The sequence below is a fragment of the Plectropomus leopardus genome, chromosome 19 (assembly GCF_008729295.1).
Source record: "Plectropomus leopardus isolate mb chromosome 19, YSFRI_Pleo_2.0, whole genome shotgun sequence".
In the NCBI taxonomy this organism is placed as follows: domain Eukaryota; kingdom Metazoa; phylum Chordata; class Actinopteri; order Perciformes; family Serranidae; genus Plectropomus; species Plectropomus leopardus.
The window spans coordinates 21347613-21375064 of NC_056481.1; the positions used below are offsets into that span (position 1 = coordinate 21347613).

Here is a 27452-nt window from a genome sequence, read left to right on the forward strand (position 1 = left end):
AAGGGTTAAAAAAAAAAAGACATTTTAAAAAAGTGCTTTATATATAGATAAAGTAGTTAATGTTTTTTTGAAATAATGATAGTAAACATGTATATAGTTTTCTGGACATTTTCGAATAAACTGATTTGCTTAGGTTTAAAAGGAAAATACTTGTGAAAGGCGTCTGAACAAAGCACAAGAAAATGATGTCGTTCCAGGTTTTAAAGGGTCAGATACTTTACATACGAAAACAGATGTGATTGTTTCAACTGTTGTACAGGTCACTGCGCTCGTACTTCCATGCATCCTTTGTGAAAACATAAATACAACCAACAGATGGCACTAGAGGGCAGAGTGAAAAGTTTCAAACAAAACAAACACGGAAACAGGTGAAAGAGGTCATAATATTGTACCTTTAAATTTAGGCAGCATTACAGAAAGTCTATGCGACAACCTCCATGTCATCTATATCTGCAAGCTTTCAGAAAATATGCACAAATACAAAAAAAAAATGAACGCAGAGTACATACAAAGGCTATGTCTATCTACATATGTAATAGTGAGCATAAATGAGTCCTTATTTGAGCAGTCTGAGCCTGTTTATAGCAAAAATGACCACTTTTAATGGACACATGCTGACAGTGCACAGTTGCCCCATATGCTTACATTGCAGGTGTTTCACAGCTGCAGCCCTCTCTCAATACTGGACCAATTTTAAAAACTGTTGTTCACATCAGTCACGCAGACACAAAATCATTGAAAAATAGAGTCCAGGTTGAAAAATGCCAAAGTCACCCTTTAAATGAACAGAGATACTGCAACAGTATAATTACCGGTGTAAACCCGGCTATGCTCAGTGCACAGAGCAGGCGCTGAACACCTTTAAAGCTAACAGAAAGATCACAACACAGAGGAAATACAAGCAAACTAGTGTTAGCTAAAAGCAGGGTGTATTCAAAGGCGACACTATTTCTGTTTACATGGAAGATGACCACAGACTGGAGGTCACAGCGCTTTAGTTGAACCTTTAACTACTTCCATGACTGGTAACAGTTCCCAGTTTACAGTGTAAGTAATGTGTGTGTAGCCCTGACATGGATACTTCCCAGTGTAGCCACTCAGTCTGGTTGCCTTCTCCCAGTTAGGCCAGACCTGTCCTGCTTGCCTGCTGTGCTGGTCAACATCTATATGATAGTAACACCTATTTACAGTAACGTGTGTGTGACCGTGTGCTCCCATCCCCCAACTGTTGACAATAACACGTCAAACATGTCTCATAGGAAGAAAATAAGCCATAGTGGAGCTCACCCTCTCCGGTTAATTCCACCAGTGTCGACCCGCAGTCGCCGTTGCTGCTGCCTGCTGGAGACACAACCCGGATTTTTTTTTTTTTTTTTTAGGAGAAAAACAGCTCTTTAATCCCGTCTTCCTCCGGATACACTCCCGTTTCCCCTCACACTAGCAGGCCGGGATCATCGCAGAATACATGTGTAGCCTCTACGTAACCTAATCTTTGTGCTTCCGTGACACAAGCAGTTTCTGCCATTTCATACCAACGTCGTCGAAACCTTGCGATGTTTCCTCGGCTGCACAATGAGGACCGGGGGGACGTTCAAGACCGCCTGCGCGTTCCCGGCAGCCGCTACGGGAAGCGGAAGCGACCGTTTCGCAACGTTTTGAAATGACACGGCTCGCACACAGCACACAGCCTCAGTTTTCTAGGTGTGTTTTTAAAAATTTATAACAAATGAAATACATAATTTAGACATTAATACATAAATCCAAACGTTATATAAATGACTTTACAAATGGGATAGTACTTTTAAGAGTGTAAGATTGCACTTTTTTTTTTATTTTAGCAAAAAGGGTCCTGAAATTATGAATACCGTTTACAGTGTTAACATAACAAAACAGAAATATATAATAGGCTTATGAAAGACAAAAAAAAAAAAAAAATGGCCATGTGTTGTTAATGTGGCCATGTGTTTTTCTGTATAGAATTATCTCATTTAGAAATGAAATACAGGGCTTATAAAAAGTCATTTATGAATAAAGTATTTAGCCAGAATAATTGAATTATAATGCCCAAACTCTGCTCTTTTGTGTTCTATTAGGACACAAAACTATATTTTGGTTCTTAAGAAGTCAAACAATGTTTTAAAAAATCCCAAAAGGTCCAGTTAAATTACCACTTACTGATAATCTGCATATGTTACTTGAGTGATTCAATTCCATGTTACTTTATACTTTATATTATACTGTATACATTTATCTGATAGCTCTCGTTACTTTTCAAATTAAGATTACATAAAAGCATTTGAAACATATACCAAACGGAGTAATGAAGTAAAACACATTAATCAATGCTGTCCTATTGATTATTCTTAAAACATTTTTTATAAAATATAAATTCACAATATATTGCTATATATCTGAGTATAATAGAGTTATGTCATTTAATCAATTAAATCAATCAAATTTACCCTTATGAAAGCTATTGCTTTAGGCAGGAGATCACGTGCAGGCATCACCTTGACATTTCTTCCACGGGTCAGTGTGTTAATTATTCCTGGGGCTGTGAAGGACAGAGGCGTAAATCCAGATTAAGTTACAAGCCCCCTCTTGATGATGTGGCTGAGGATAAAGTGGTGGGTCTGCATGTATTATGTGTTAAAGTATTTGGACAAAAAAATCATCCTGGTTTTATACCTTCACAAAACACTAAAGTAGAAGTTACAGCTTACATCTACGTCTGTGAAAACATGGATACTACACAGAAATCTTCCACTGGCAACACAGAAGATCTCTACAGTCTATGACCTAATGTCTTCCCTTCTGTTCCTGTGATATGAAGTTGGTAATGGACAGAAAAGTTTTTTTTTACTGAACACTATGATGTCACACTTAAGTTGACATCATAGTTTTTCGCACATTTTGTTTATAAAATGTCATCGCTTCATCATTTTATCCTATTAGACATTTGTGGAGAAATTTGTTCTTATTAATACCCCTGATTTTGAGTATGTTTTGTGAGGTCACACTGACCTTAACCTTAGACCTTCAACCACCAAATTCTAATCAATTCATTCTTGATTCCTAGTGAACGTTTGTGTCAAATCTAAGGAAACTCCCTTCAGGCCTTCTTGAGATATCGCTTTGTCAAGAATAAGACGGACGCAGGATCACAGTGACCTTTGACCAACAAGGGGACATTTGTGCCAAATTGGAAGAACTTTCCTCAAGGTGTTCTTCAGATATTGCATTCACAAGAATGAGGCGGATGCAAGGTCATCGTGACTTTGACCTTTGACCACCAAAATCTAATCAGTTTTTCTTTGGGTCTGATGGATGTTTTTACCAAATTTGAAAAAAAGCAAAAGAAAAAACAAACCTCAAGCTGTTTTTGAGATTTGGCATTCAAAAGAATGAGACAGATGAGGTCACAGTGACCTTGACCTTTGACCTATGACCACCATTTTCTAACCAGTTCATTGCTAAGTCCAAGAGGACATTTGTGCCAATTTTGAAGAAAAAAACCCTCGCGCTGTTTTTTAGATATAGCATTTACACGAATGATACAGATGAAGTCACAGTGACTGTGACCATTGACCTTTGACCACCAAATCTTATCAGTTCATCATTCAATCCACATCAATGTCTGTGCCAAATTTGATAAAATTCATCAAAATATTCTTAAGATATTTACTTTATGAGAATGGAGCTTATGAAGGCACAGTGACCTTGACCTTTGACCACCAAAATCTAATCAGTTCATCACAGAGTCCAATAAATATTTGTGCTAAATTTGAAAACAATCCCTCAAGCAGTTCTTGAGATATGACGCTCTCAAGATGAGACAGACGAGGTCACAGTGATCTGACCTTTGGCCTATAACTACCAAAATCTAACCAGTTCATCGTTGAGTTCAAGTGGACGTTTGTGACAAATTCAAAGAAATTCTCTTAAAGCCTTCTTAAGACATAGCTTTCATGAGACTAGGTCATCTAGGACGTATGGAGAGAAAACCTGACTAATAATGCCTATGGCCGCAGCCATCAATGGCACAGAGGCATAAAAAGCAGGAACCCCCCCCCCCAGAGGCCCCACCATACTGTAATATTTTACTGTGTCAATTCGTGAGACTTTATACTATTAGACCTCACTGACTGAGTTGTGCTCATCTGCATGCATACCACATCTAAAAGCATTATTTAAAAACTACTTTTACCATTGATACCTCATTAGATATTTAATATGACACTATTTCTTTTTACAGAGGCCTTGCATTTCTACATTGTGTTTTTTCTCACTATTATGTAAAATTTGAATGCTTCTTCATATACTGGGTCAGTTTGAAAAAGCCTGTAGCAAATGTTCCATGACCTCTGTTTATACACACTTATGTGCATTGGCAGATCAACTTAATCTAAGGCACTAGTAGAAAGTGGGACAATTAATGTGTCACTTGTGGTTGAAACATCAGATTAACACAGTGCCGCCCGCCTACGATGGCTTGGTCCTTTGCTGCCCCATCTGCCATCAGCTTGCCCTGCAAATCCAATTATGTTCTTATGTCCCCCAGTCTAAAAATAGTCGAAAATGATGCAAAACACAGAAACAACACGTCATTAGTTGTGAGCGCGGAGCAAATGATTGTTACGGAGCTGATGTGTCCTTTGTGTTGGTAGACGATTGATCCGTCCTGAAGGAAATGACAGTGTGTGACAGGCTGCCATGACAGACAGGAGCTATCGGACGAGGGAAAGATGGGTGGAATGGCAGAAGGGGATGCATAGGAGGAAGAAGGATTAGAGTGGCGGATGTCTGAGAGGACTTAAGAAGAAACGCTTCAGATACCAGATGAAATAAGGTAGGCTACTTTATGTGTCCAAGTCATAATGTTTTTTAGTCTGAAGGTTACTAATGAAACCACCTGCAGGCCTGGAAATATGTTAACAGACATAGTGCTGGCTGAGAATGAAGATTCTTTACATATACTGCTCCTGTAACAACACAACTTCCATCTGGAATAAAGACAATTCATTGACTCTGAATGAGTTTAACAGTGCTTTGGTACAAAGTATAAAACCTTGTAAGTGAGAAGCAAAGAGCCACCTTTCTCTGGATATATCGAGATAATAAAAACCACTCAAAAATAACACTTATACCTGATCAGTAACACTAAAATATTTTCAATCTTCAGTTTTAATTTGGTGCCAAATTAACTGCTGTATTTTGTTATAATTAGGTGTAATTCTTTGCCCTTTAATTTGATTGCAGTAAACATGATTTAAAAAATATAATAAAATAAGGGACTGTACTGTATTTGTCAGAGTAGGGGGGTGGCTAAGGTGCTATTTAAAAAAAAAATAAAAATCTATATATAACAAGACCCTCCCCGGAGCTGCAAATGTTTTGTCAAGACCCACCCTTCACCATAAATAACCACATTTTACAGTTTCTGCCTATAATAAATTGTGGTACTTTTAGAGATTTTGATTGCAAACATGCCTTTAATACCCACTTGCAAGTTTTGGCATCCTGATATTTTAAAAAAATACAAAACAATTTAAAGTTAAATGACACTCCCTTAAACTAAATTTAAAAAAAACCCACACAATTCCCTCCCCAGTGCTTAAAAAAATTATCTGAAGTGCCTCCTCCATTCTGCACCACCCCCTCCCCTCTCATGAACAGCAAACAGTCCCTAACAATAATTTTTCACACAAGGCCTTTTGAAATGTCACAGTAGCCAAAGCAAAAGTGTCAATAACAAAATAATTAAGGATGGCTGAATTCCATTTAGCTGCATCAGTTTTAAGATACTATTATTGCTGTCTCAGTGTCTCTCTGTCATGACTTACTTTAATAGAACAGAGCCCAGGGACGCGGGAAGTCAATTTTAGAACATTTTACACTACAACAGACAGCAAATATGAACACCAAAATGCAGATAGTTCACACACGAAATGCGGCAGGTTTTTTCCTTATCAGAAGACGAGTTATGGACGGACAGCTGGGTAACAGCACTTGAACAAGTGTGCACTGTGAACGGCATCATATAACAGATGCAGAGTTAGCAGAGATTAAACACATTAAAACTGAATACAAGAATAATCGTATGCTTCTAACAGTCAGCGCTAGTGACAATTTACAGTTTTTGTGACAGAATGAAGTGAATACACAGCAACCATCCATCTGAAAATATTAACAAATAAGCCTATAGGTCTGAACTTCTCTTTCTCTCTCTCGCTCTCTCTCTCTCTCTCTCTCACACACACACACACACAAACAAAATGAGAAGGACAGATGCACAGTTTAGGCCTACTTATACTCAAATGCACAAACCGAATATTCAGTAGCCTATTCATATTAACAAGGCATTTACCAGACAGCAACCGTCCGAAAACACTAAATGAACACAAAAGTCCAAAACACAACTCTCAACATTACAGAGAAGATACGTCCTCTTCTTGCTGTCATCCGAATCTGAAGCAAAGCATCGCACAACCAAATCTGTGACAGGAACAAGAAATAACATAACTTACTAAATGATAGGCTATAATCAATCATAAAATAAACCATGTAATTGCCTCAGAAAAGCTGCATCATGGCTTCTGTTTCAACAACCCTACACATAACAAAAACCTCTATCAGTGGTACTGAAACATCTCAGCACTAAGACAGTGAAGTCGTGCCCGCCAGATGCCAGCAGCACATATTATTGTGTCTGACCGACCAAGACCAAACAAGTGAGCAGGCACAGCGCAGGAGAGATAAAAAAATTTGCTTACCTTAAGAGAACGGTACGATGCTGAAGGTGGTCATGTGGGCAGGGGGGTGCTGGAGTCAAATGTTGGGGTGCTGCAGCACCCTCAGCATCCCCCCTTCCCTGGTCTACGATAGAGCCATCATTAATGTTATTAGTAACACCTGTGTGTTTTCTGCTTTGACCAGTCAAAATGTTGACGTGATAAAGACTTTTGCTAATTGCTGCTGACACTTCACCCCAGGTTTTCTTGGGTGAATTGAAAGTACACATAACCTGATTAACGGAGCCCAGTTACTTGGCAATCTCCATGTCACCAGACGTGCCCGTCCATGTTTAACTCTGTCAGAGGTTACACAATGAAATGGCTGCAAAGCACTGTGTCTACACAGCGTTGAAACTGCGTGTATACAACACTTATAGTAGTATGTGCAATTGAATTAAAAATAGTCTTTATGTGAGACCTCTGTGTACCGCTATGGAATGAACATATATATATAAAAACCCAATAATAATAATGATTAAACAACTGAATAACATATGTGCCAATTTCGTTTTTTTATCCTCTCTTTTTCATTGCTCCCTGAATGGTTTTTGCCTCTTCATTTTCTCTTACTCTAATACTCCATACTACACCCCGGCACACCCTATTGGAAGCGCCACCGCTGTGAATAAGATGATTATAATAAGACGCTTCCTGAAGGAAACATCCGGACGTGTTAATCTGAATGGTCTGAAGGTTACTGCAGTTACTGAGAACTTTGCTAATACTTATGTGTTATGTAAATCTGTGTATCCACAAGCCCTTTTTACACAGAGTTTGTACTATAGAGCTGCTGTGAAGTCCCTTCTTTAAACTGCCTTTATACAGGTATGACAGTTGCAATATTTAACACAACAGCATCTGCCTCTAGTGAGATATATAACACATCGGCAGCACAATTGAATCTTATATACCGAATGGCAAGGAGGAATCATTGGCCTACATTGTGTCCACCATCTTCTGTCCACCATCATGAAAGCGTTGCGTCAGTTTGGTGTCTCCCTGATTTGTGGTGCAAAGTGATCTTTCAGGATCAACTAAACAGACACATAAGGAATCTCCAGAAATTATCCAAATTCACAAACAATGAAAAAAAAAACAAAGTACAAAGTACATTTTTTCTCCCAAGGTTTGAAAACTGCAGGCTAATCAGGTAAAGCAAAAAAGCTGAACCTCTATTCTGCACACTTATTACTTACTTACTTATGTGTAACCAGAAGTGGTAAGTAGATACTGCTTTATTTTGATAAGAAACGGTTAGTATTAGGGTAATTTTAGCAATTAACAGAAGTGTCGGATTTGTGTCCTATTAGATCTAATTCCACTAAACCCTAAGCTTGTCTGTCTCAAACTCTGACCTTTGACCTCTAAACGTTCACTGTGTCTGACGTGCTTAGTAGTGGGATTGCAGCTCATTAGAGGGATATTTAGACTGGTTGTTAAGAAATTACACAAACACATTTGTCACAACTCCTCCTGTAATGTAACATGGTATATAACTGTTGTTCTCATGTAGGGGATTGTTCAGCCTTTTGAAGTTGGGTTGAATAAGGTACTTATCCCTTATTACATACAGTATATGGCAGTTGGCACACTTCTAGTTTGAAAAAGCAGGCAGGAGTACCACTATGGAAGCAAAGCGATGTACAGCTGTGGATGGGAGCAGGAGCAAATTGATTTTAAAAACACTAAATGTTTTGATGTGTGTCCCAGCAGGATGGGTACATTTGTGACCCTGGCAGAAGTGTTGGAGGCCCGGGGTTCACCACTGGAAGAGGATGAGGTCTGGTGTCTGCTGCTTGCCACTACTGATGCCTTACTGGACATTTCCAAGAAAGGTAACCACGCATCAGTTCCTATTTCCTCCCAATTCCACCTGTTTCCATGCACAAGGCTCTTTTTTCAGGCAGCATTCAAGAGCATCCAAACAGACTGAGGTTGGAACAACAATGGAAACAAAAAGAAACCCTCTGAGTTGGTAAATGTCAACGGTTTGTGTTGTGCTCTCTGTTTAGGTTCAGGCAATATGTGCAGTGTGCTGAGCCCAGGCTCAGTGCTGCTGTCAGCCAATGGGAGTCTGGCCTTTAAGAGCTGTGCACGCTATGAAGACTTGTCCTCCTTCACAGCTCCTGAGGTCCAGCAGGGTCACACTGCCTCTACAAGGACTGCAGCAGAAAAGGTTGGAAAGCTAGGACTTGTTTAGAAGACATCTTCTACAAAATAACATAATGATAAATTTAAGAGATCATAACATGATTTATGGGAAAGAAAATAATCCAAAACACCTTTTCTGTATATATTATTGTTATTTTATTGAAAAAAGGGGGTTTACTTTATTTCTCCAGGCTTCTAAAATTATTCCAATGAACCCATCTGACATTTACAAAACACTCACAACACACACAGGTTGAACATATTAAATCCTAGAAAGGGTCACAAAATAAGCCGTTGAATCTTAAAAAGTTGGGAACTAGACCATCACGAAAAATGAAGAAATTATTGAATATTGCTTTGAAAGGAATAATACATGTATCATGATTTTAAATCATAAAATGTGTGACCTTAACCCATTGATTAAAAATATTTAAGAATCACATACCCTCCTGAGTCCTGAGCTTTTGTTTGGTATACATTTTGAAATTGTCTAAGCTTTTTGGAATAAGTTGTGTCTGATAAGTATTAAAAAAGATCAAAGCATTATCTTTACATAGTAAGTAGCTTTGAAATAAGAGATGCCCTAACTGAGGATGACAGGGTTATCATCATAGCTTTTAGTAGTAAGTAGTGTGTATGAAGTTAATTCATTGTCTGAACATTGTTGTGCAAAAACTCAATTGCATACAATACAACATTTGTTCAGTGTTTTGTAACTCTGTGGGTTAGTAATCAGTGTTCAAAAGTGTTCATTTCAGTGCCTGAACACGACCGTACAAAAACAAAATTGCTATTAATGCAACATACCTACAGGCCTTGTGATTTTGTCTTTTTTTCATATTGATTTTCCTTGTTCAGTATTCCAAGCTAGGAATGTCCCTTTTATCTGTAGGAATAGTCTGTCACACCTAGTTGGCCTGTGTGAAATGTTGCGATAATACAATAATAAAGTCCCAATGTACTCAAATGAGTGCATCCTAATTAACAGCATCTTAGCTTGTTGATATTGCTAAAATTGGTCAAATTTGCAGCCATATCAGACCACAAATATTATTAAGCATAAGTAAACAAGTTGTAATGATAAAATTGCTTTAGTTTTTGTACCTTGTCCACTTTAGTGCCAGGATCAGCTGTAGACTGACTTGGCAGAAATGGCTGCCATCTTGTTTTCACAGGGATTAGATTACTGTGTTTTTGCCACCACTAGATGGCATATGAAAGTGTTCACGAACAAAGACAACAAGTCTAAGTTACGTAAAATGAAGTAGCAGATGCTGAAAACACAAAATGTATGGTGTCCTCATATGATGACGCATGGTCATAGGAATATACAGTAGCACTTCACATCATCAGAAAAAGTGTTTTTATATGAGCAAAAAATGTTTGTCTTAATAATTTCTTTGTCTTGCTGACCTCAGATGGTTGTGTACTCACTGGGGATGACTCTTTACTGGTGTGTTGATTATCATCTACCTCAAAACCAGGTACTTTCCTCCTTTTGTATATCTTGCTTAAACATCACTTTTACATCTTTCTTGGTACTTCATCCATTGTGCTGTTTCCTCCCAGCCAGTCCAGCTGACTGCAGAGCTGGAGGGTTTGCTTCTGAGCATGTGCGAGGACATTGTGGTCAGGCGGACCGACATGCTGACAGTGCTAGAGACCTGCGAGCTTCACCACAGGACCTCGATGCTGCCTCCCCCTGAACGGCTCATCAGGCAACTGGTAGAGGATGTCTACAGGAACTCGGTGAGTGGTGCATGACTGGAAGGTATTAGTACTGGCGGTTAAAGACCATTTCAAAAGAAGGGGTCAAACTGGGGCCACATGAAACTTTAGGCATACATTTGGTATATAGGCACAACTATTACATAGCACCACCACAGGTTACCCATAGAATTGGTTCTCCAAAGGATTAACGATCCACACATAACAATACAACACTTGCCCCCCATCAGAACGGCCATTGGGTGTTGATGTGATTTTAGCTGACTTGATGAAGTCATGTTTGGTTTTAAGTCATGTTAGTTTTAATTTTTTGTTAAGTTTACTGAAAGCACAAACTCTGTGCGTGTTCCCTTGAGCTGGACAGTGATGTCTTTGCAGGTTGATCATGTGTCCATGGCTGAAAATGGATCCCGGCTGACAGACCGCAGTCAAATGATCAGGGACAGATTACACAGTAAGAAACTGATCCCTTCTGTCAAATTTAAAGTCCAACTGAAATGAAACTGCATACATGCCTAGTCTGTAATTTCTTGTGTCATAATGCCCTCCACTAATGTGTCATTAATTGGATGGAATATGTTGAATAAAAGGATACCTAACTTCATGTTATGCTGTAATGTCAGTGTTTCATCTGAGGCAGAGCAGATTGGGCTGGTACTTTTTAAAATAACAAAATTGTTAACAATACATTTACATTATATTTAACTACAAAAAAGGATGACTGAATGTGATTTTAGTTGGGCTTTAAAGCAATAGTTCGACATTTTATGAAACATGCTTATTCCCTTTTACTGCAGAGTGAGATGAGAATTCGAGGCTACCACTCTTGTACATGTCTGTGCACTAAATAGGGAATGGGAACATATCGTTATCATTAACGAATCGGACATTTCTGAAGGATAATGGTAATAGTGCCGTCCGCTGACTGTTTAAGTGCTTAACTCACAAAATACTATTCAGTGAATAAAATACAAAACACCAAATGTATTACATAGTGTACAGTCAGACACAAAGGTAGCCTAACTTTATGCATTTAATGTTGCCTGATATCAGACGATTTAGAAATGATGAGCTGACATTTTGTTTATTCTGTCAGCATAGTAGTGCTGTTGGCTTGTAGATCTGAAGGTCTTGTACCCAACTGATTATAAAGTGGACATAGGCGTCTTAAGATTTCAAGTTTTGGAATTGCTTAGAGATGTGGGCACTAATCAAGCCCCAAGGAAGTGTGCTTGAAGCTAACTTGTGCACCAAAAGAGTGGTTATACAATTTCTGGCATTCGTTGTGTGATGCCATTTACCCCAAAGGAACCTTTTCCAACTGACTAACATGGCGAAAGTGATGACTGTGAATCAGTGGATACACTTCTTTTTTTTTATATCCCTAGAACCCCGAATGACTTGTTTCACGATTAATTAATTTGGTATAATAACATTTGGAAAATCTAGAAGAGCCACATGATTACTTTCTATCCCCATTCAAGTTATAGCGGGGTGCTAAACTAGAAGTCAGCTGCTTGGCTGCGCTCAGCCATGCTTGTCGGACACGTCTTCAGTGTTCAGTGCTCTATGGGCCCAATGATGTACAGACGTGAGGGTGATGTCGATCTTCTCATCTAACTCTCAGCAAAAAAACACAGAAAGATGTTTTTAAACATTTACCATGCCAAATTTGATGGCCTTTAGACATGATGTGAGTTCTAATTGTTTTTCAGGAGGTTCTTTTAGTAACTCAACTTGGGCGCTGAAGAAGAAGATTTCTAGAACATTTTCTGGAGCATGTTATCCATGTGAGCCCACAGGGTATGTGTATTCAAATATATTTTGCACACCTTATCACAGTGATTTCATGGCTCTGTGTCACAAATAGCTGTGTCGGGAGTCTTTATAATTTTGGACAGTCTGTCTGTCTTGGGGAATTTCTTCAAATTTGGCACTTGAACTTAATGATGAACTGAATAGATTTTGGTGGTTATAGGTCCAAGTACAAGGTAACTGTGACATTGTAAGTCTCACTCTTGTGCATGTGATATCTAAAGAACACCTTAAATGAATTACGTCGAATTCAGCACAAACATCCACTTGAACTCCAAAATGGATTAGATTAGAATTTGGTAGTCTTAGGTCAAAGGTCAAGGTCACTGTGACCTCATAATACATGCTGGATGATGCTAGTCTTTTGGCACATAATACACTGTCAGAAACACATTTACAGGTTTAAAGCACACAAAAAGACAGAAAAACACATGTTGGTTCCTCGAGGAAAGTTTGATTTGATGCTTAAATGATTACAATGAGGAAAACTGTAAAAGACAGTGCTGGGAAGACAAAATCCCTAGAGGAAAATGAAATAAAATGTGTTATGTCTGAGCCATCGTGTCATGAGTGACAGATCTCGCCTCCCATCAGACTAAGAATGGAAAACTCATTTTCTCCCAGGGTTCCCTCGGGAGGCCGACACAGGGAGAGTTACGGCAGCTGGCAGCATCTAAACCGCAGCCCATGTAGTCCATACATGGATGGTAATAGAAACGCCAACTCAAGATCCCTCGCACAGTTTGACTCCACAATGAGTCTGAATGACAAGAAAGTGAAGGTGGGGGGTAATATCATATTACATAACATAATGATGTATAATGAAAAAATAACATTTTGTGATGGAAGAGTTGACAATTAATTGTCTTTTGGCTTGTTTTCTGTTGCAGGACATGGGGCCTGAGTTTATTAGAGTGTTAGATGAGCCGCAGGTTGTCTTGGAGCTGCCTGGATCCATCGTGGTGAGTTCTTGACCAAAAAAGAAAATTCTGTCATTATGAGAATTTGGAGAAATTAGTTGATTCTGTCTTCTAAATCATTTTCTCCCTCTCGCAGTCAAAAAAAGGGAAATCTCTGACCACTCAGAGAGAGCTGAGTGTGGTGATGCCAAACAGTCAGAACATCCTGGTCAAGTGTGAGGTGAAATCCAGAGGAGGGGACGTCTTTGACATGATTGTGGCTCACTCCAACCTGGTGGAACATTTCTACTTTGGCCTTGCTTATTTTGATGGTAATACAGAGGTTTAGGCTGCTTTCATACAAAGCATGTTTGTAGTGTAGTTTGTAGTGTGCTGAGGTACTTTGAGGTCATTTGGTGATGTAATGTGTTGATGTGGAAAAATGTGCACACACAAGAAGCAGATGTATGGGGCTTATGAATAAAAAAATCATACTTTTTTATGCCTGTCCATCTGTCTACCTGTCCATCCCATCATTATGAGCACAATCTTTCTAGAACACCCCAAAGGAATTTCTCCAACTTTGGCACAAATGTCCTATTGGACTCAAAGGTGATCTGATCAAATTTTAGTTAGTCAAAGGTCAAGGTCACTGTGATGTTGTCTGTCTCATTCTTGTGAATGTGATGTCTTAAGAACACCTTGACGGGATCTTTTCAAATTAGACATAAAAGTGGGGCACCCGGTAGCTCACCTGATATTCTGAGGCTTTGTCCTCGTTGTAACGGCTACGTTTTTTATTCCAACCTGCTGCCCGTTGCTTTATATCATCCCATTTCTCTCCCCTTTCATGCTTAGGCTGTTTTATCAAATAAAGGCAAAAACCAAAAAATTAATCTCAAAATTTAAAAAAAAAGGAAAAAAAGGCACAAATGTTTACATGGACTCAGTGATGAACTGATTAGAATTTGGATGTCAAAGGACCTCACAAAACATTTAGGCTATAACTCGAGAATTCATAAGCTAATTATGACAAAATGGGACAACAGGATATAATGACTAAGTGACATTTTATACCCAAAAGGTCAAAGGTCAACTTCACTGTGACATAATAAAGTAGAGCATCCTCAGATATGTTTGTATACTATAAGAGTTATTTGAATGGTGCGTAGAGGCATATATCCACAAGGTAGTAACTCTAGTATTATGCAATCTCCTAATTTTTCTTTTCTCTTTTCTCTGATCAGATAATGAGTTTTTCTTCGTGGACAATGACACCAAGATTTCCAAATTTGCTCCAGATAGCTGGAAGAAAGTGCCTACAACCACATTTGTCCTTTTCTTCAGGGTCAAATTCTTTGTCAATGACATTTCTGTTTTGTAAGTATTTCTCTGTCTTCTTGTGTTATTGCAAAAAAAAGAAAAAAAAAAAAAACTAAAAAATGTGTCTCCTAAAGGCTAATCCTTTAAATATGTGTGGTCTTCTTTATCAGGCACAAACAGACTCGCCACCAGTATTACCTCCAGTTCAGGAGAGACCTTTTAGAGGACAGGCTGTCCTGCCATGAGGAGACTGCTCTTTATCTGGGAGCTCTGGCCCTGCAGACAGAGTGCGGAGACTGCATGCCTGAGGTTGTGCCCCACACATTTAAATAAAACATGCTCAAATTATTCAAAAGAGGCCTATTAGAAATTGCTTATTAGGGAAACAGCATCTAAGGCCAAATTAATCCAACTAAGGTGCTACGTGCTGATCATAATTAACTTTCTAGTGCATATGTTTTTCTGTTTGTGTTGTGTTTAGGTGTATGGTAGGAACTACTACCGCCCTGACCAGTATGTCTCCAAGAGCGTGATGGAGAAACGTGCCTTGCCTTACATTCAGGAGGAGCTGATCCGACTTCACACCAACAACGCTCAGATGCTCACTGACGAATCAGAGCTTGAGTTCCTCAAGGTATACACAAATTTGACGACAAAAATGTATATCTAGTTGTACAACTGTCTATAACTACCGTTAATATCATACCCCTCAGGTGTGTCAGCAGTTGCCTGAATACGGCGTGTTGATCTACCGTGTGACGCGTGAGAAAAAGAGCTTAGATGGGGAGATCATCCTCGGGGTTTGTGCCAAAGGAGTCATTGTCTACGAGGTTAAAGATGGTAGCCGATCCACCAGTCAGACTTTCTACTGGAGGGAGACAGCAACAATCTCTTCTAATGTGAGCACAGTGATGGTTTTATTGTTTAATTCCCTTTACTGTGTCAAATTTAAATGCTGCAAAAATAATCTCTAGAAACAGATATCTGCATATGACTGCAGAATCTGTAGGAAACAGAACAAGATTTTGGTATTGTTTGTAGTCCATTTGTAGTCTGAGTAGTACTGGCCATTGGTGGGGCCAAGTTATTGTTTTGCAAGTAACAAGTAAATATGCTCTTATGCTTTGTGTGAAGAGCAAAATTGGAGGAATGCATTGGCCAAAATGTAATCTTGGAACCCATTAGCTTACCCAGTTTTGCTTTATATTATATTTAGGAGAAAAAAAGATGATCTGCATTCATTTACAGATATCTGTTCATACAACATCATAACTTGCGTATAAAGCATCTAAAGTTGTTAATTGGACTTAAATCAATACCCTTCGAAGCTTAATCATTACAAGAGTGATAGCTGCTGGGTTCCGAGATTGCTGCCAAAATAGAAATGTGGCTGGTACCGAAGTTTGTTATTTTCTACGTAAAAACCTTTCCTTTATGTTCCTGCAGAGGCGTAAATTTGTAATAGAGAGTCGTGGCAGCAAGAAGAAGTACATGTTCATCACAGAGAGATCAAGGATAGCCAAATATCTGTGTAACCTCTGTTCAGCCCAACACAAGTTCAACAATGAAATGAACTCTCGCCAGCTTAGCCACAGCCTGGTCTCAGGTCAGTTACTGCATCATGATGATTTCCAAAGGCGGCTTTTTGAGTTGTACTTGACCAAAATATCCACTGTCTAATGCCTCCATCTTTGTTTGCCTCCAGAGGAGAACATAGTGCAGTATGCGGCAGTGTGTCGTGCTCAGAGCAGCCGGCTCAAGTCCTTCTCCTGCTCAGAGACTCCACAGGACGACAGTGGTCTCACCACACCTCAGGATGAGACCTTGAACAAGCTCTGTTACGATGTCACATCGAGGATCGAGGCCCGCATCAAACAGCAGCGCCTCCAAGACCAGAGGTATGTATTCATCTAGCAGCTTGTGCTAATTTCAGTTCTTCTGCTTATTTCAAACAAACTGCTGCAGTGGAAAAAGCACTTTCTTTGTAATCACTATTATCACATTGTTTGTTCCTGCAGCATCTGCTCCAGCAGTCAGCGCAGCAGCACTGGGATGCGTTCCCCAGCCTGCTCTCAGAGGAGCGGATCTGAGGCACCGTCTAGCTCCCCAGCAGCCAGAGGTATAACCGAGTACACTGCTCATTTTGTCAAACGGAAGTGGGTTAATTTGGGTTAAATATCCAGAGAACAGTTTAGATATGTTAAACTTTTTGGGGCCATCACATTTGCTTTTTTTCCCACACAGATGTGATTAATGAATAATTAAATGTTGACAATACTTGTGCGGTGATGCACTTTGAAAATGTCACTGCTATGTCACATTGTGATTTTGATTAAATATGAATGAATAATACATCTCTTTTATTGATCGACGGCTGCTTCATTTTAGGAGGTTTACTTTTTGAGTAATGGTTTGTGTGTTTGTCCTACAGACACCCCAACAAAACTTGGGTCATCCTCAGAGAGAGAAGTCTTATGTGTTACCCTAAAGAAAGACCCAAAGCTTGGCCTAGGTAAGCTTACTACAAAGCACACCTATTGTAACTAGAACTACCACAGAAGCACTTTTGAGTAATTTGCCAGGTATCCATCCGTCTATCTGTCTGTGGACAGATTATGTCCATCAGAAGTCGCAAAACTTTACAGGTGAGGAGTTGACATCAATGTTGAAAATGGATGTGGTCTGACCAAGAGTACTGGAAGTAGGTGGTAGAAAGTAGGGAAGGGACCATTGCCTCCCCACATGCACTTTTTGCCAGTGGTCCACATTTATTTTAAGTCTTTATTTTAAGTCAAGATTGCTGTATTGCTCATTCGATCACACTGTAGATGATCTCTACAGGGCCTTTAAAGCAGAAATATCCTGCTGGTTAAAATCCATGGCGAAAACAAAGAAGTGTAAAGTCACAGGTGAGGTGCTGCCATGTTCAGGAACAATGTAAACTTAAATACTTTTCCTTTGAAAGTTGAAAAAGTTCTGGTTGTGTCTTTTTATGTGACTTTTGATTCTTAATAACCCACATGATGTTAGAGGCAGCTGGCCCCCCATCTGAAAAAATTTGAACACCTTGATCTTTTTTATTCAATGGCTCTTCTTACTGTTGCAAACTCTTATTTAAAAATTTTATATAGCTTTACAGTAATTACAGAATGCTAAATTGCTGCTTCTAATGTCATCCTTTTACTTTTCATTTCAGTATCTTATAGTGCGCATTCATAATACTGTTTGAGTGCATGTGGTGTTTGAATAAATAAAGCACTTTGTGGTATCTCTCTTCTTTTAAACAAGTCTTTTCTGGACACATCTGTGGTTTGTGTTCATACAGGTGTAGTGATAGTGGGAGAGGACACTGTGGGGCATTATGACTTGGGCATATTTGTTGCATCCCTTGTGCCCGGTGGACCCGCTGATAAAGACGGGCGCATCCGACCAGGTAGAGAATCATGGTTTTACTTCCTAAGCAACACTTTGTTCAATGTATTGCTGAAGTTCCTCCTTTCACTGTTTTCAGATTTTTGCTCTCCTATCTAGAAATCAAACTTTGCACTCATCAGTTCCTCAATGAATCAATGTTTACCCCTAAAAATGCCCCTAATTCATATGGTGCATGTCTCATTTTGGTTCAGACTCCTCATATATGTCCGCTTATCTGGTGATTTTGATTTAAATGTTTCCATCAACTTTCGTTTTTTAGGAAAATGGATGCAAAGAATGTGTAGTAAAGTGCACAGGAGGACGCAGAGGGAATGGGAGGAGTCTGAGGGACTTGATCATGGGCCTGTGGGATCACATGTTAGTTCAGAGGTGGTGGGGAGCGCCTTAAACTCCACTGTTACCGGACACTGGCACCATTTCACTGTGACCTTTGCCTGCAGGTGGTCGTCTGATCTCTCTGAACCACATCAGCCTGGAGGGCGTCACCTTCAGTGAGGCAGCGGAGGTCATGCAGAGCAGCCCCGAGGAGGTGCAGCTCATTATCTCACAGCCAAAAGGTGATCCGTGTGTGTGTGTGTGTGTGGTACTATATGTGTGTAATGATGCTGTGGCTGTGACCCTTGCACTCTTTTGTTTCCATGTGATGTTGGTGATTTAGTAAGTAGCCTGTTTTATGATGCACCTGTTCTGAACAACATATAAAAATGAGATTTCCTTTCTCTTCTTTGTGCTGCACAGTGCTTTTTCTGTGTTTTTAGTGTGTTCCTGTGTGCATTGTGATGTTCTCTATTGTTATATGCAATATGTCAAAAGTGTGTGTGTATTTTTGTATCATCATCCTACTTGATTGTCTTTGTGTCACAGTGTCGGTTTTTGTTGACTCACGTTTCTTTCGATGGTGTAAACAAATTCCATCCTCCACCTCTCATTATACTTCAGAACCTTCTGATGTTCAACACATTATATTGTAAGGCTGGGAAAGTGTTGTCTCCAGGCAGTAATTTTCACCAGCACTTGCAGTTTCAATGATTTAAAAAAAAAACAGCTGGCAAAATTCAAGAGGGTTGACTAAAAGTACCTACAAATTTAATTAATTTATGTATTTAGCTTCTTAGGGGCCCTGTACACTCCATCAGAAGTACTTGTTGGATGGTCAAGAAGCTTTGTGACTCTTTTAGATAGTTCTTTTTCATTATTTTGAGGACAGACTCTTGTCTTTGTCCTCAGTGGGCCTCAGTCCAAACAGTATGCGCTCGTCTGTGTTGAGGAATTATGACAGCCACACCACGCTGCTGACGGACGGTCGATCAGGAGATGACAGCCTGGATGAAATGATTCCAGTCATGATGACGCCAAAGACCGGCAACAGGCTTCACGTGCCTCGAGAAGTGCGAGTCCTCGGTGCACAGGTAGAATCATGGTGATGGTTTAAGTATTTTTGTGGCAGTCTCTTTCTTTATAATTATTTAAAGGGTCATTAAGTAATTGTTAAGAAGAACACACATAGATGGCCAAGACTGATGTCAGCATTGCAAACATTTACTGTACCTCCTAAATAAGCTTTTTTTATGTATCTTGTGATGATGATTTTGTAGAGGCAAGATTAAGGTGAATGTTGTTTCTGTTTGTGTTGGTTTCAGGAGAGACCAGAGGAGATCACAGTGGAGCTCCGAAAGATATCAGGCAGCCTGGGCATCAGCATCTCTGTGAGTTCAGGAAATATTTTAAAATATTAAAGATGTAACTGTGAAATGTTTGGTTCTAAAAACGTTCTGAGAATGTAAAAGGCAATGTTTTAGTAATGTTTTCAGCGGCAAGTTTTCTTTTAGTTCCCAAAATGTTCTAAAAGTTAGGGTTCTCTATAAATATCAAAAAAATGGTAAAACATTGTTTACTTTTTTGTTATATCATATTACATGACACATTTAAGAGAAAAATGTAATTCTGTAATCACAGGCCTCAATAACATGTTCCAAATCTTGCTTTGAAAATGTTTGGCCTTTGTTCTCATATGACATTGTGTCACCGCTCAACATCACCAAAACACCCCCAGAATGTTGCAGTTAAAATGTTACGTCTTAGTTAGCATTTAATCTTATAGAGACATTATTTGAAATAAAAAGGTTAAAAGGTTCTTTGAACATACGATTAAAAATGTTTTCTTTAAAAGATTATTGCAACTTGTAGATAACATTCACCAATGTGGGAACGTTTCCTGCTGGCTGGAATATGCAGCGTTTAGAATAAAAAACGCTGCAAGAAGCCTACAGCAAACGGAAACAGTTTCCAGCAGACATTAAAAACTACATGCTTGTCATTGCCATGATTTGTGGCTTGTGGAAGTTTTTGCAGTCGGCCATCGATCATTGTGAACACATGATTCAAATATTATAATCATAAGCAAAAGGCTTATGACAGTAAACGGTACATATCTGACTCATGCCATCACAGTATAAAAATAAGTAGAAAACGTTACATTTTATGACTTTTCCAACACACATGTGTGGTCAAATTACCGAAGATGTGTTTCCATTTGCTTGCCTTGTGTCATTTGTTGGCATGTGTGTATGTTTCTTAATCTGCGTTGAGCTCTGAGGGTCACCGTACAGCTTTCTGTCCTCTGTAAAAAACATTAGGAATGAACGCTCAGTCAGAGCAATTAGCACAGCAACAGATCTCCAGCAGTAGGTCAAGTCTACCGAACTCAATCTGATTAACATCTGACAGGATTAACGCAGACCTTGTTTACACTTGGTATTAAGATGCGATTTGGTGATCAGGACACAGGTGGACAGCCGAGACACAGACGTTCACACCTGTGTATATCCAGCGTCCCCGGTCGAATCATTTTTGTTTAGATTTTGTTGCTGCCTATATCATTTATGCTAGAGGGTAAAAGGGTTATTACCTCTACTTTTGCCAGTCATGTTTGTGGTTGTGTTGGTAGGTATCACTGTCAGCAGAATCCAACATGACTCCATTCATAGAGTAAAACGATGGTCCTGCAACTCTTTGTCCTACTTGTTGCAGTTATATTCATTGTTGTCATTGTTGGTCATCAAAAGAAGCACAATGTTCTGCGTTGATGCCGCATCAGCCTTGTTGGCGAACGTCAGGATGCATTAGCGTTTACACTTAAATAGATATCTGGTCAAATGTATTCCAGACCACCTCAGCAAGTGATTTGAGTGATCAGATCTCAGTGCATTTTGGTGGTCATTTATACTTGTATTTTGCACTGTAAGCCAGTGACTGGATCAACCAGGATGCATTTTAAAGTGTAAACAGTCAGAGAGAGGAAAGCAAAACTGTTTTTTTGTGCACAGTTTTCCCTTCTAACCTATTTGGAGATCACAGATATGTTCTCATTCTGTCAGGGTGGTATCGACACTAATCTTCCTAATGGAGGAATCTACATAAGAAACCTTGTTGCAGGCGGGGCTGCAGAGAGAGATGGACGTATACATTCAGGTATGACAGCTAGATATCAATCCAACTATGTTAAGGCCGTATGCACTAGTGGAGAAAACTGGTTTAATGATGTTTTGATCTGTTAACAGTACTTTGTCGATCAGTCTAAAATTAAAAAGGGGTCTGTGCGTTGTTAATACCGTATAGAGACTCATTCTTCCAATGGACCAAGGAAATAGTTGCAACAAACAGGCAAACCTGTTTACCAATAATGAATTATAATGAAATTGGAAATGGGGAGAAAAACAATGCAGAGCAGACATTATGTTATTTATTTGTTTGGAATTTTTTTAGCTAAAGGAAATTAGAGCCTACAGCAAATAATTAAATAACACTTCAGATTTATTTTTGAGCATTTTCCCCCTTGAGCTATAACAGTTTTCAGAGTGGACAAACAACACTCCATTTAGCACCTTGTCACTAATACTCAACACTAATTAACACTGGAATATTTGGTGTTTACATTTCGGCATTTAGCTGATGCTTTCAGCAGAGCAAAAGTTCACATCTTGTAATGTAAAGAACTCAAACAAGGTGATAAGGGAAATATATTCCAGTTTTTTGTTATCTCAAACTTTCTTTGTGTTACAGGTGACAGACTGTTGGAGGTGGATGGCATTAGCTTCCAGGGCTTCACCTACCAGCAGGCTGTGGAGTGTCTGAGTAAAACTGGGGAGGTAATGAACAAAATGTGACTGTATCATGTATAATGTCAGTGTGAGAAGACCTACAGAGTCCAAAAGTTACCTACAGTATATGAATATACGCTGATGATGATGATCATTATCTACAAGATGGGTTTGCACAAAAGTTTGTGCAAACATTAATGATCTCCAGAGGATGAATCAAAATGTGGTAAAATTTTGTCCCGAAAAAATGAATTGGCTTGTAATAATCAATGATATCAGACAGAATTTACAACTTATTACACTTTTTTATCTACCTTTTTATTTTTAGTCTGAGGTCTCTCTTATTATCATTCTCAGGTAGCTTGACTTTTCTTGCACTGTGCCAGCGCTGGAGAAATGTCAGGCTAACCTCATATTAATGAGACAAAAAGGCTCTGAGTTGTTTGTATTTCTTTAAACCAACCACAGTCATTTTGGATGGCACTACACTCAGGATGCAGTGACGGTGCTTTTGCAAAACAGTGTCAGGACAGAACTTGTCTTGGTGGAACATTTGCGTTTGGCAAAGTGAGGCCTGACAATGGCCGTGAGTCCTGCAAACGAAAACGCTAAATAAAACAATAAAAGATGAAGTTTAGCATCTAGGTTGCTACCTTGGATGGTGTTTCATGTACAGTTCTAAAAGTAAGTGTGGAGTCCGATCTGGCTATGCAAGAGTAGCATTACTTTTCTGCGAGGATTTTGAAAATGGTAACATGTGGGAGGCGTGAACAGCAAATACCAGGCTTGGATCAATTTCTTTTTTCAATTTAGAATCTGCTGTGTCATGTCATAATGCCAGACACTTTAAACTCTTCAGCTGAGTGGACAGTTTTCAAACGTCCGGATTTGGCAGTGGAGTGCCAAAGGGATGATGTTTTTCTGTTGGCCGAGGTGAAATTTAGCATCATCCTGGTTCCCTTGTCAAAAAGCAGATGGAATTTTTCCATCAGATTTTTAATTATTGTGATAATTATTGATTATTTTTGATCACCTTGATGACGTCTGTAGTCTCATTTAGCCACTTGTTAGTTACCCCTTTTTTAAGACATAAAAAAGCTTCAAAGTTCACAGAGGGATATTTACAGTCTCTTAAGTTTGTGTTAATCACAGACCTTATGTCAGACATCTAACCAAAAACCTGTTCAAAAAACCCACTGACACCAAAACGAGGGAACCGGAGGTGCTGAAATGCTCACTGATACATTGGTTTAAGGACTGTGATCCCCTAAGCTTTTCCACTTTTTATCGGGTTAAAATTTGAATTGTCCATACTTTCTGATACTAGTTTCAGCTATAATTTGAATTTAGTGTTAATTTGCAAACATGAGCATGCAAACATGTCAATTAAGATAGTTAACCTGTCAACATCAACCATCCTACCAGCTAAATGTGTTTGCAATGTCCTCGTGAGCATGCTGATATTAGCATTTAGACTTTAAAGTCTCACAGAAATGCAATGACTGTATGTTTTCCAAAACTGTTCAAACTTAATTTTTCTGCTATTCTGCTACAAATATCTGTTCTTTTGATTTATTAGTACTTCAAACAATACCCATCTCTCATCCTCACCCTGTACAAATGTATATCGCTTGTTTGTGTTCCTTCTGTTCATGTTTTTCTAGGTGGTAACGCTGGTTTTAGAAAGGGTGTTGGTGAACCTACCCAGGGTCTCTCTCAGTGCAGACACCAACAGCAGCGCGTCCAACCAGAGCATGAGTCCAGCTACCAGCCGGCTAAGGATCAACAGCTGCTCGTCTATCAGTACTAATCCAAACATCTCTGACCGGTACAGGGACTACAACTTTGTCACTGATGGTAGGAGAACTCAGGTTATGGTTGAGAACAATTAACTTTCAAATAAGTGCTCCAACAAACAGAAAGGCCAGGATCACTTTCTGGGAACTGTTAATAAAAATTTGAAGAGAGCATGCAAACTTCCCATAAGGAATGCATGTTGCCAACTGATCAATCTTTACTTCAAACCCTACACCACTGAGAAATAACCTACATGGGAGAGCCTGTCAACGCTAAGCTGTTTCGTGCTTTCACAGCCTCGCTGCTTCACAGTGAACTTTTACACACTTCCTTCTCTTCATCCTGATCTTCCTTACTGACCCCGACCTTCTTCTTCTTATCCCTCTGGCCTCCCTTATCCTAGCCTGTCCTTCTGTATCTGTCCTTCCTCCTTTCTCTCACACAGGCAGGCAAATCATTTTTGAACACAATGCAGAGTCATTATAGCCTGTTATTGCTCATTTCATTTAACTTAATTTATACATCTGTTACTGAAGAATATAAATGAATTGAATTTTTTTTAATTCATCAAAATGATGTTATAATATATTTTTCTTGTTGCCTTTCTTCAAGTCAAGTAGAAGGATGAAGACGAAATGCATTTACAGTAATAATTCCTTTATCTTGACTGTGAATTTTTAAAAATATGTTGATATATCAATCCATTATTTTCTGTTTTGATAAAATAATAATTCTGTTATGACAAGAAGGGGTTGTGGTGCATGTTTTGAGCAAGCTTGCACCGCGCCAACATTAAAAACAATATGGATATGTGGACGCAAAAAACACTGCATGTGTCCCGGCCCAAAAGGACACTGTAAGTGCGAAAAAATCGCATGCAAATATTTTGCATCTAAACTATTCATCTTGGCAGAACTCGGCTAACTCTTTCGCTTTGTCATCCCTGTTGCTGGATTGCACTCCCAAAAACAGCCATGTTACCTGCGGCCGCTGCTTCTGCTGATCATAAGCATTTTATAAGACCCACATATCACCATATAGCATCTGACTCTCATGTTCCCTGTGGGCAGGTTGTCATTGTCACTCCCCAATTCTACTTTTGTTGCATCCTTGTAGGGAATGATGAGGTCAGAGACCAGACACTAATTATAAATTCTGCTTTCAGTTTTGTTTATTCATTTCAGTTTCAATCTTAAACAGGCAAAATTATTTAAAATAAACACTATTTAATCAACTTTATCTTTTCTCTTCCAGATAACACCCAGGAAGTGACTCTGACAAAGAGCGCCACCGGTCTGGGCTTCAGCTTCATCATGTGTGAGCTGGATCCACCCACTCTGGACTTCGGCAGCCTGGTCCGGATAAAGCAGCTTTTCCCTGGACAGCCGGCCCAGCAGAGCGGCCGGATCCAGGAGGGAGACGTGCTGCTGGCCATCAATGGCCAGTCACTCAAGGACCTGTCCTATCCAGTATGAGCACAATTTCAATCAAGTTCATTGATTCGTTTTTACTAATCAGTCATCCTTGATTCTTGATTTGCTTGCATGTACTGTACACTCTCTTCTTTAACCCTTTGTAACCTATGCAAGTTAGCTTGATTTTTTTTTTAGAAGAAGGCAATGAGCAACAACAAATGAGTTACAAGTTACAAGAAAATTACCTGAAATAACAAAAAAAAGATAAAAGTTAAAGGAGGGGGTAAAAAGAATTTTTAATTTTAATTCATTTTTCTGTAACCTAATTTTCAATGTATAATAATTATAAATATATAACTGTATATTACTGATTTGTTTGACTTTATGATCTATGGATACTTTGCTGATTGTTTTTAAAGTGTGTCTTGTAAGATGTCCTTGAGTGCTCTGAAATGCACTCATAAATAAAATTAATTATTATTACTACTACTACTACTACTACTACCACTACTACTACTACTACTAATAATAATAATGACCATAATAATAATAATAATAATTAATAATAATGATAATAACATTACATACGGTAAAACACTGGCAGAGAAAATTTTACTGTACAATGAGTACTTTTACTGCACTGTAAAAAGTTCTCTCCTCTGCCTGTAGAGAGTGTTAAAGCTGTTCAAGACTTCTCCACCTGAGGTCCGACTGACTCTCAGTCGGCCTGCACCAGGTACACACACACACACACACACACACACACACACACGCACACACATTAAGATATATGCATGTACACACTTGCACCCACCTAATTTCCTCACCTACATGTCTTTTTTTCTGCAGGGATCCTTCCCTCCATCAATCAGTTTACCGGCACATGAGTGATGTTACACTGCAGCAGCGTCAGAAGCAGCTCTCCTGATCGATCAGGATGTGGAGATGGAGACCGAGGAATGACTGACTGATCGAGGTGCTCTGATCAGTGCAAAGGACAAACTCGGACTCTCTGCTCACAGGTCAGTGATGCTCCACATGATGTGATGTGATTTGACACAACTTGAAGACCAGACAGGGGAGATTAATTCACTGAAGGTTGTCATGTCAGATCATATTTTCACCTCTTGTAATTGTCACAGAGAATCTGTTTAAAGGGTTTTCATTAGTCCAGAGGGATAAACTGATGTTTCTAATCACTTCAAACACTGTAGCCAAGCAATAATGTCACATATTAGACACATTATGTAACTCGCTGTGACATGATGACACCATACTTTTGGATCTGTGATTGCTGTTTGTTTTTTGTCCTCAGTTCAACTAAAAGTTTTTCAGTCAGTTCTTTACCTTTAAATAATAGCAAAGTTATGTCTGTTTTTCAGGCTTATTGAAGAAAATGTGATGGAGCAGGAGAACCGAGAGGTAGGAGGACAAATGTGGAAGGATATGTGGAAGCGATAATTAAATTGCTGAGGAGAATCTCTGCACATCTGAATGTGTGACAGGTGTGTCGGAGGAGGGAGCAGTTTATAAACAAAGAGAGAAAACATCGAATATATCTACATATAACCTCACATACCTAATGCATAAACTTTAGCTATTATTAGATAAGAATATGAGTAACAGGACAATAAGGGAACAAAGTGGCATTTTTTAACAAGTAAAATACATACACGTCGGTTTCTGTGTGTTCATCTCATAGTCACAAGGTGGCAGCATAGTGCTACAAGTGAAAACGTTTCCCCTCTTAGTGCCGCAAACATAAGTCATCAGTGTTGCAGAGTCTCATTGCTTTATTAACACCACATAAAAAACAAGAGAGGAGCTAATGCTGTGATTTTTCTTCTCCTCTTTTCACAGGAAATCTAAAGAGACTTTTGAGGACATCTAAAGACGAAGACAACTGAAATTAATTGTAAAAGCATTACTGGTATAAATGTCGTTGAAGACACACATGCAGAATATGTTGCACCTTGAATTGATGGAATTTTTATT

General features: G+C 39.0%; 2 protein-coding genes across 2 annotated transcripts in view; one reads left to right on the forward strand and one right to left on the reverse strand.

The window, feature by feature from the left end:
- The window catches only part of mapk8b (mitogen-activated protein kinase 8b), a 39722-nt gene extending 38165 nt beyond the window's left edge, over nt 1–1557 (reverse strand). Inside the window, 1 exon segment of the mRNA XM_042507940.1 lies at nt 1288–1557. The gene's annotated coding sequence lies outside the window, so the exon portion shown is untranslated.
- Nucleotides 1558–8508: 6951 nt separating this feature from the next.
- Nucleotides 8509–26344, forward strand: frmpd2 (FERM and PDZ domain containing 2). The gene is made up of 27 exons (XM_042507322.1): nt 8509–8629; nt 8807–8970; nt 10364–10429; nt 10515–10694; nt 11052–11127; nt 12389–12476; nt 13113–13269; nt 13379–13450; nt 13545–13719; nt 14635–14767; nt 14881–15019; nt 15192–15344; nt 15424–15609; nt 16157–16316; nt 16416–16608; nt 16729–16829; nt 17142–17222; nt 18036–18143; nt 18586–18702; nt 19373–19554; nt 19786–19851; nt 21523–21616; nt 22208–22293; nt 23910–24102; nt 25297–25511; nt 26127–26193; nt 26307–26344. The coding sequence occupies exons 1-27, from the start codon at nt 8509–8511 to the stop codon at nt 26342–26344; spliced, it is 3411 nt and encodes a 1136-aa protein (XP_042363256.1).
- The last annotated feature ends 1108 nt before the right edge of the window (nt 26345–27452 follow it).

Excerpts from the sequence above, each read along its gene's own strand:
- frmpd2 (XM_042507322.1), top strand. The coding sequence starts at position 8,509 with ATGGGTACATTTGTGACCCTGGCAGAAGTGTTGGAGGCCCGGGGTTCA. Across the intron at positions 10,430-10,514 it reads ATCATCTACCTCAAAACCAG|CCAGTCCAGCTGACTGCAGA; the intron begins GTACTTTCCTCC and ends GTTTCCTCCCAG. Across the intron at positions 13,451-13,544 it reads AGCTGCCTGGATCCATCGTG|TCAAAAAAAGGGAAATCTCT; the intron begins GTGAGTTCTTGA and ends TCCCTCTCGCAG.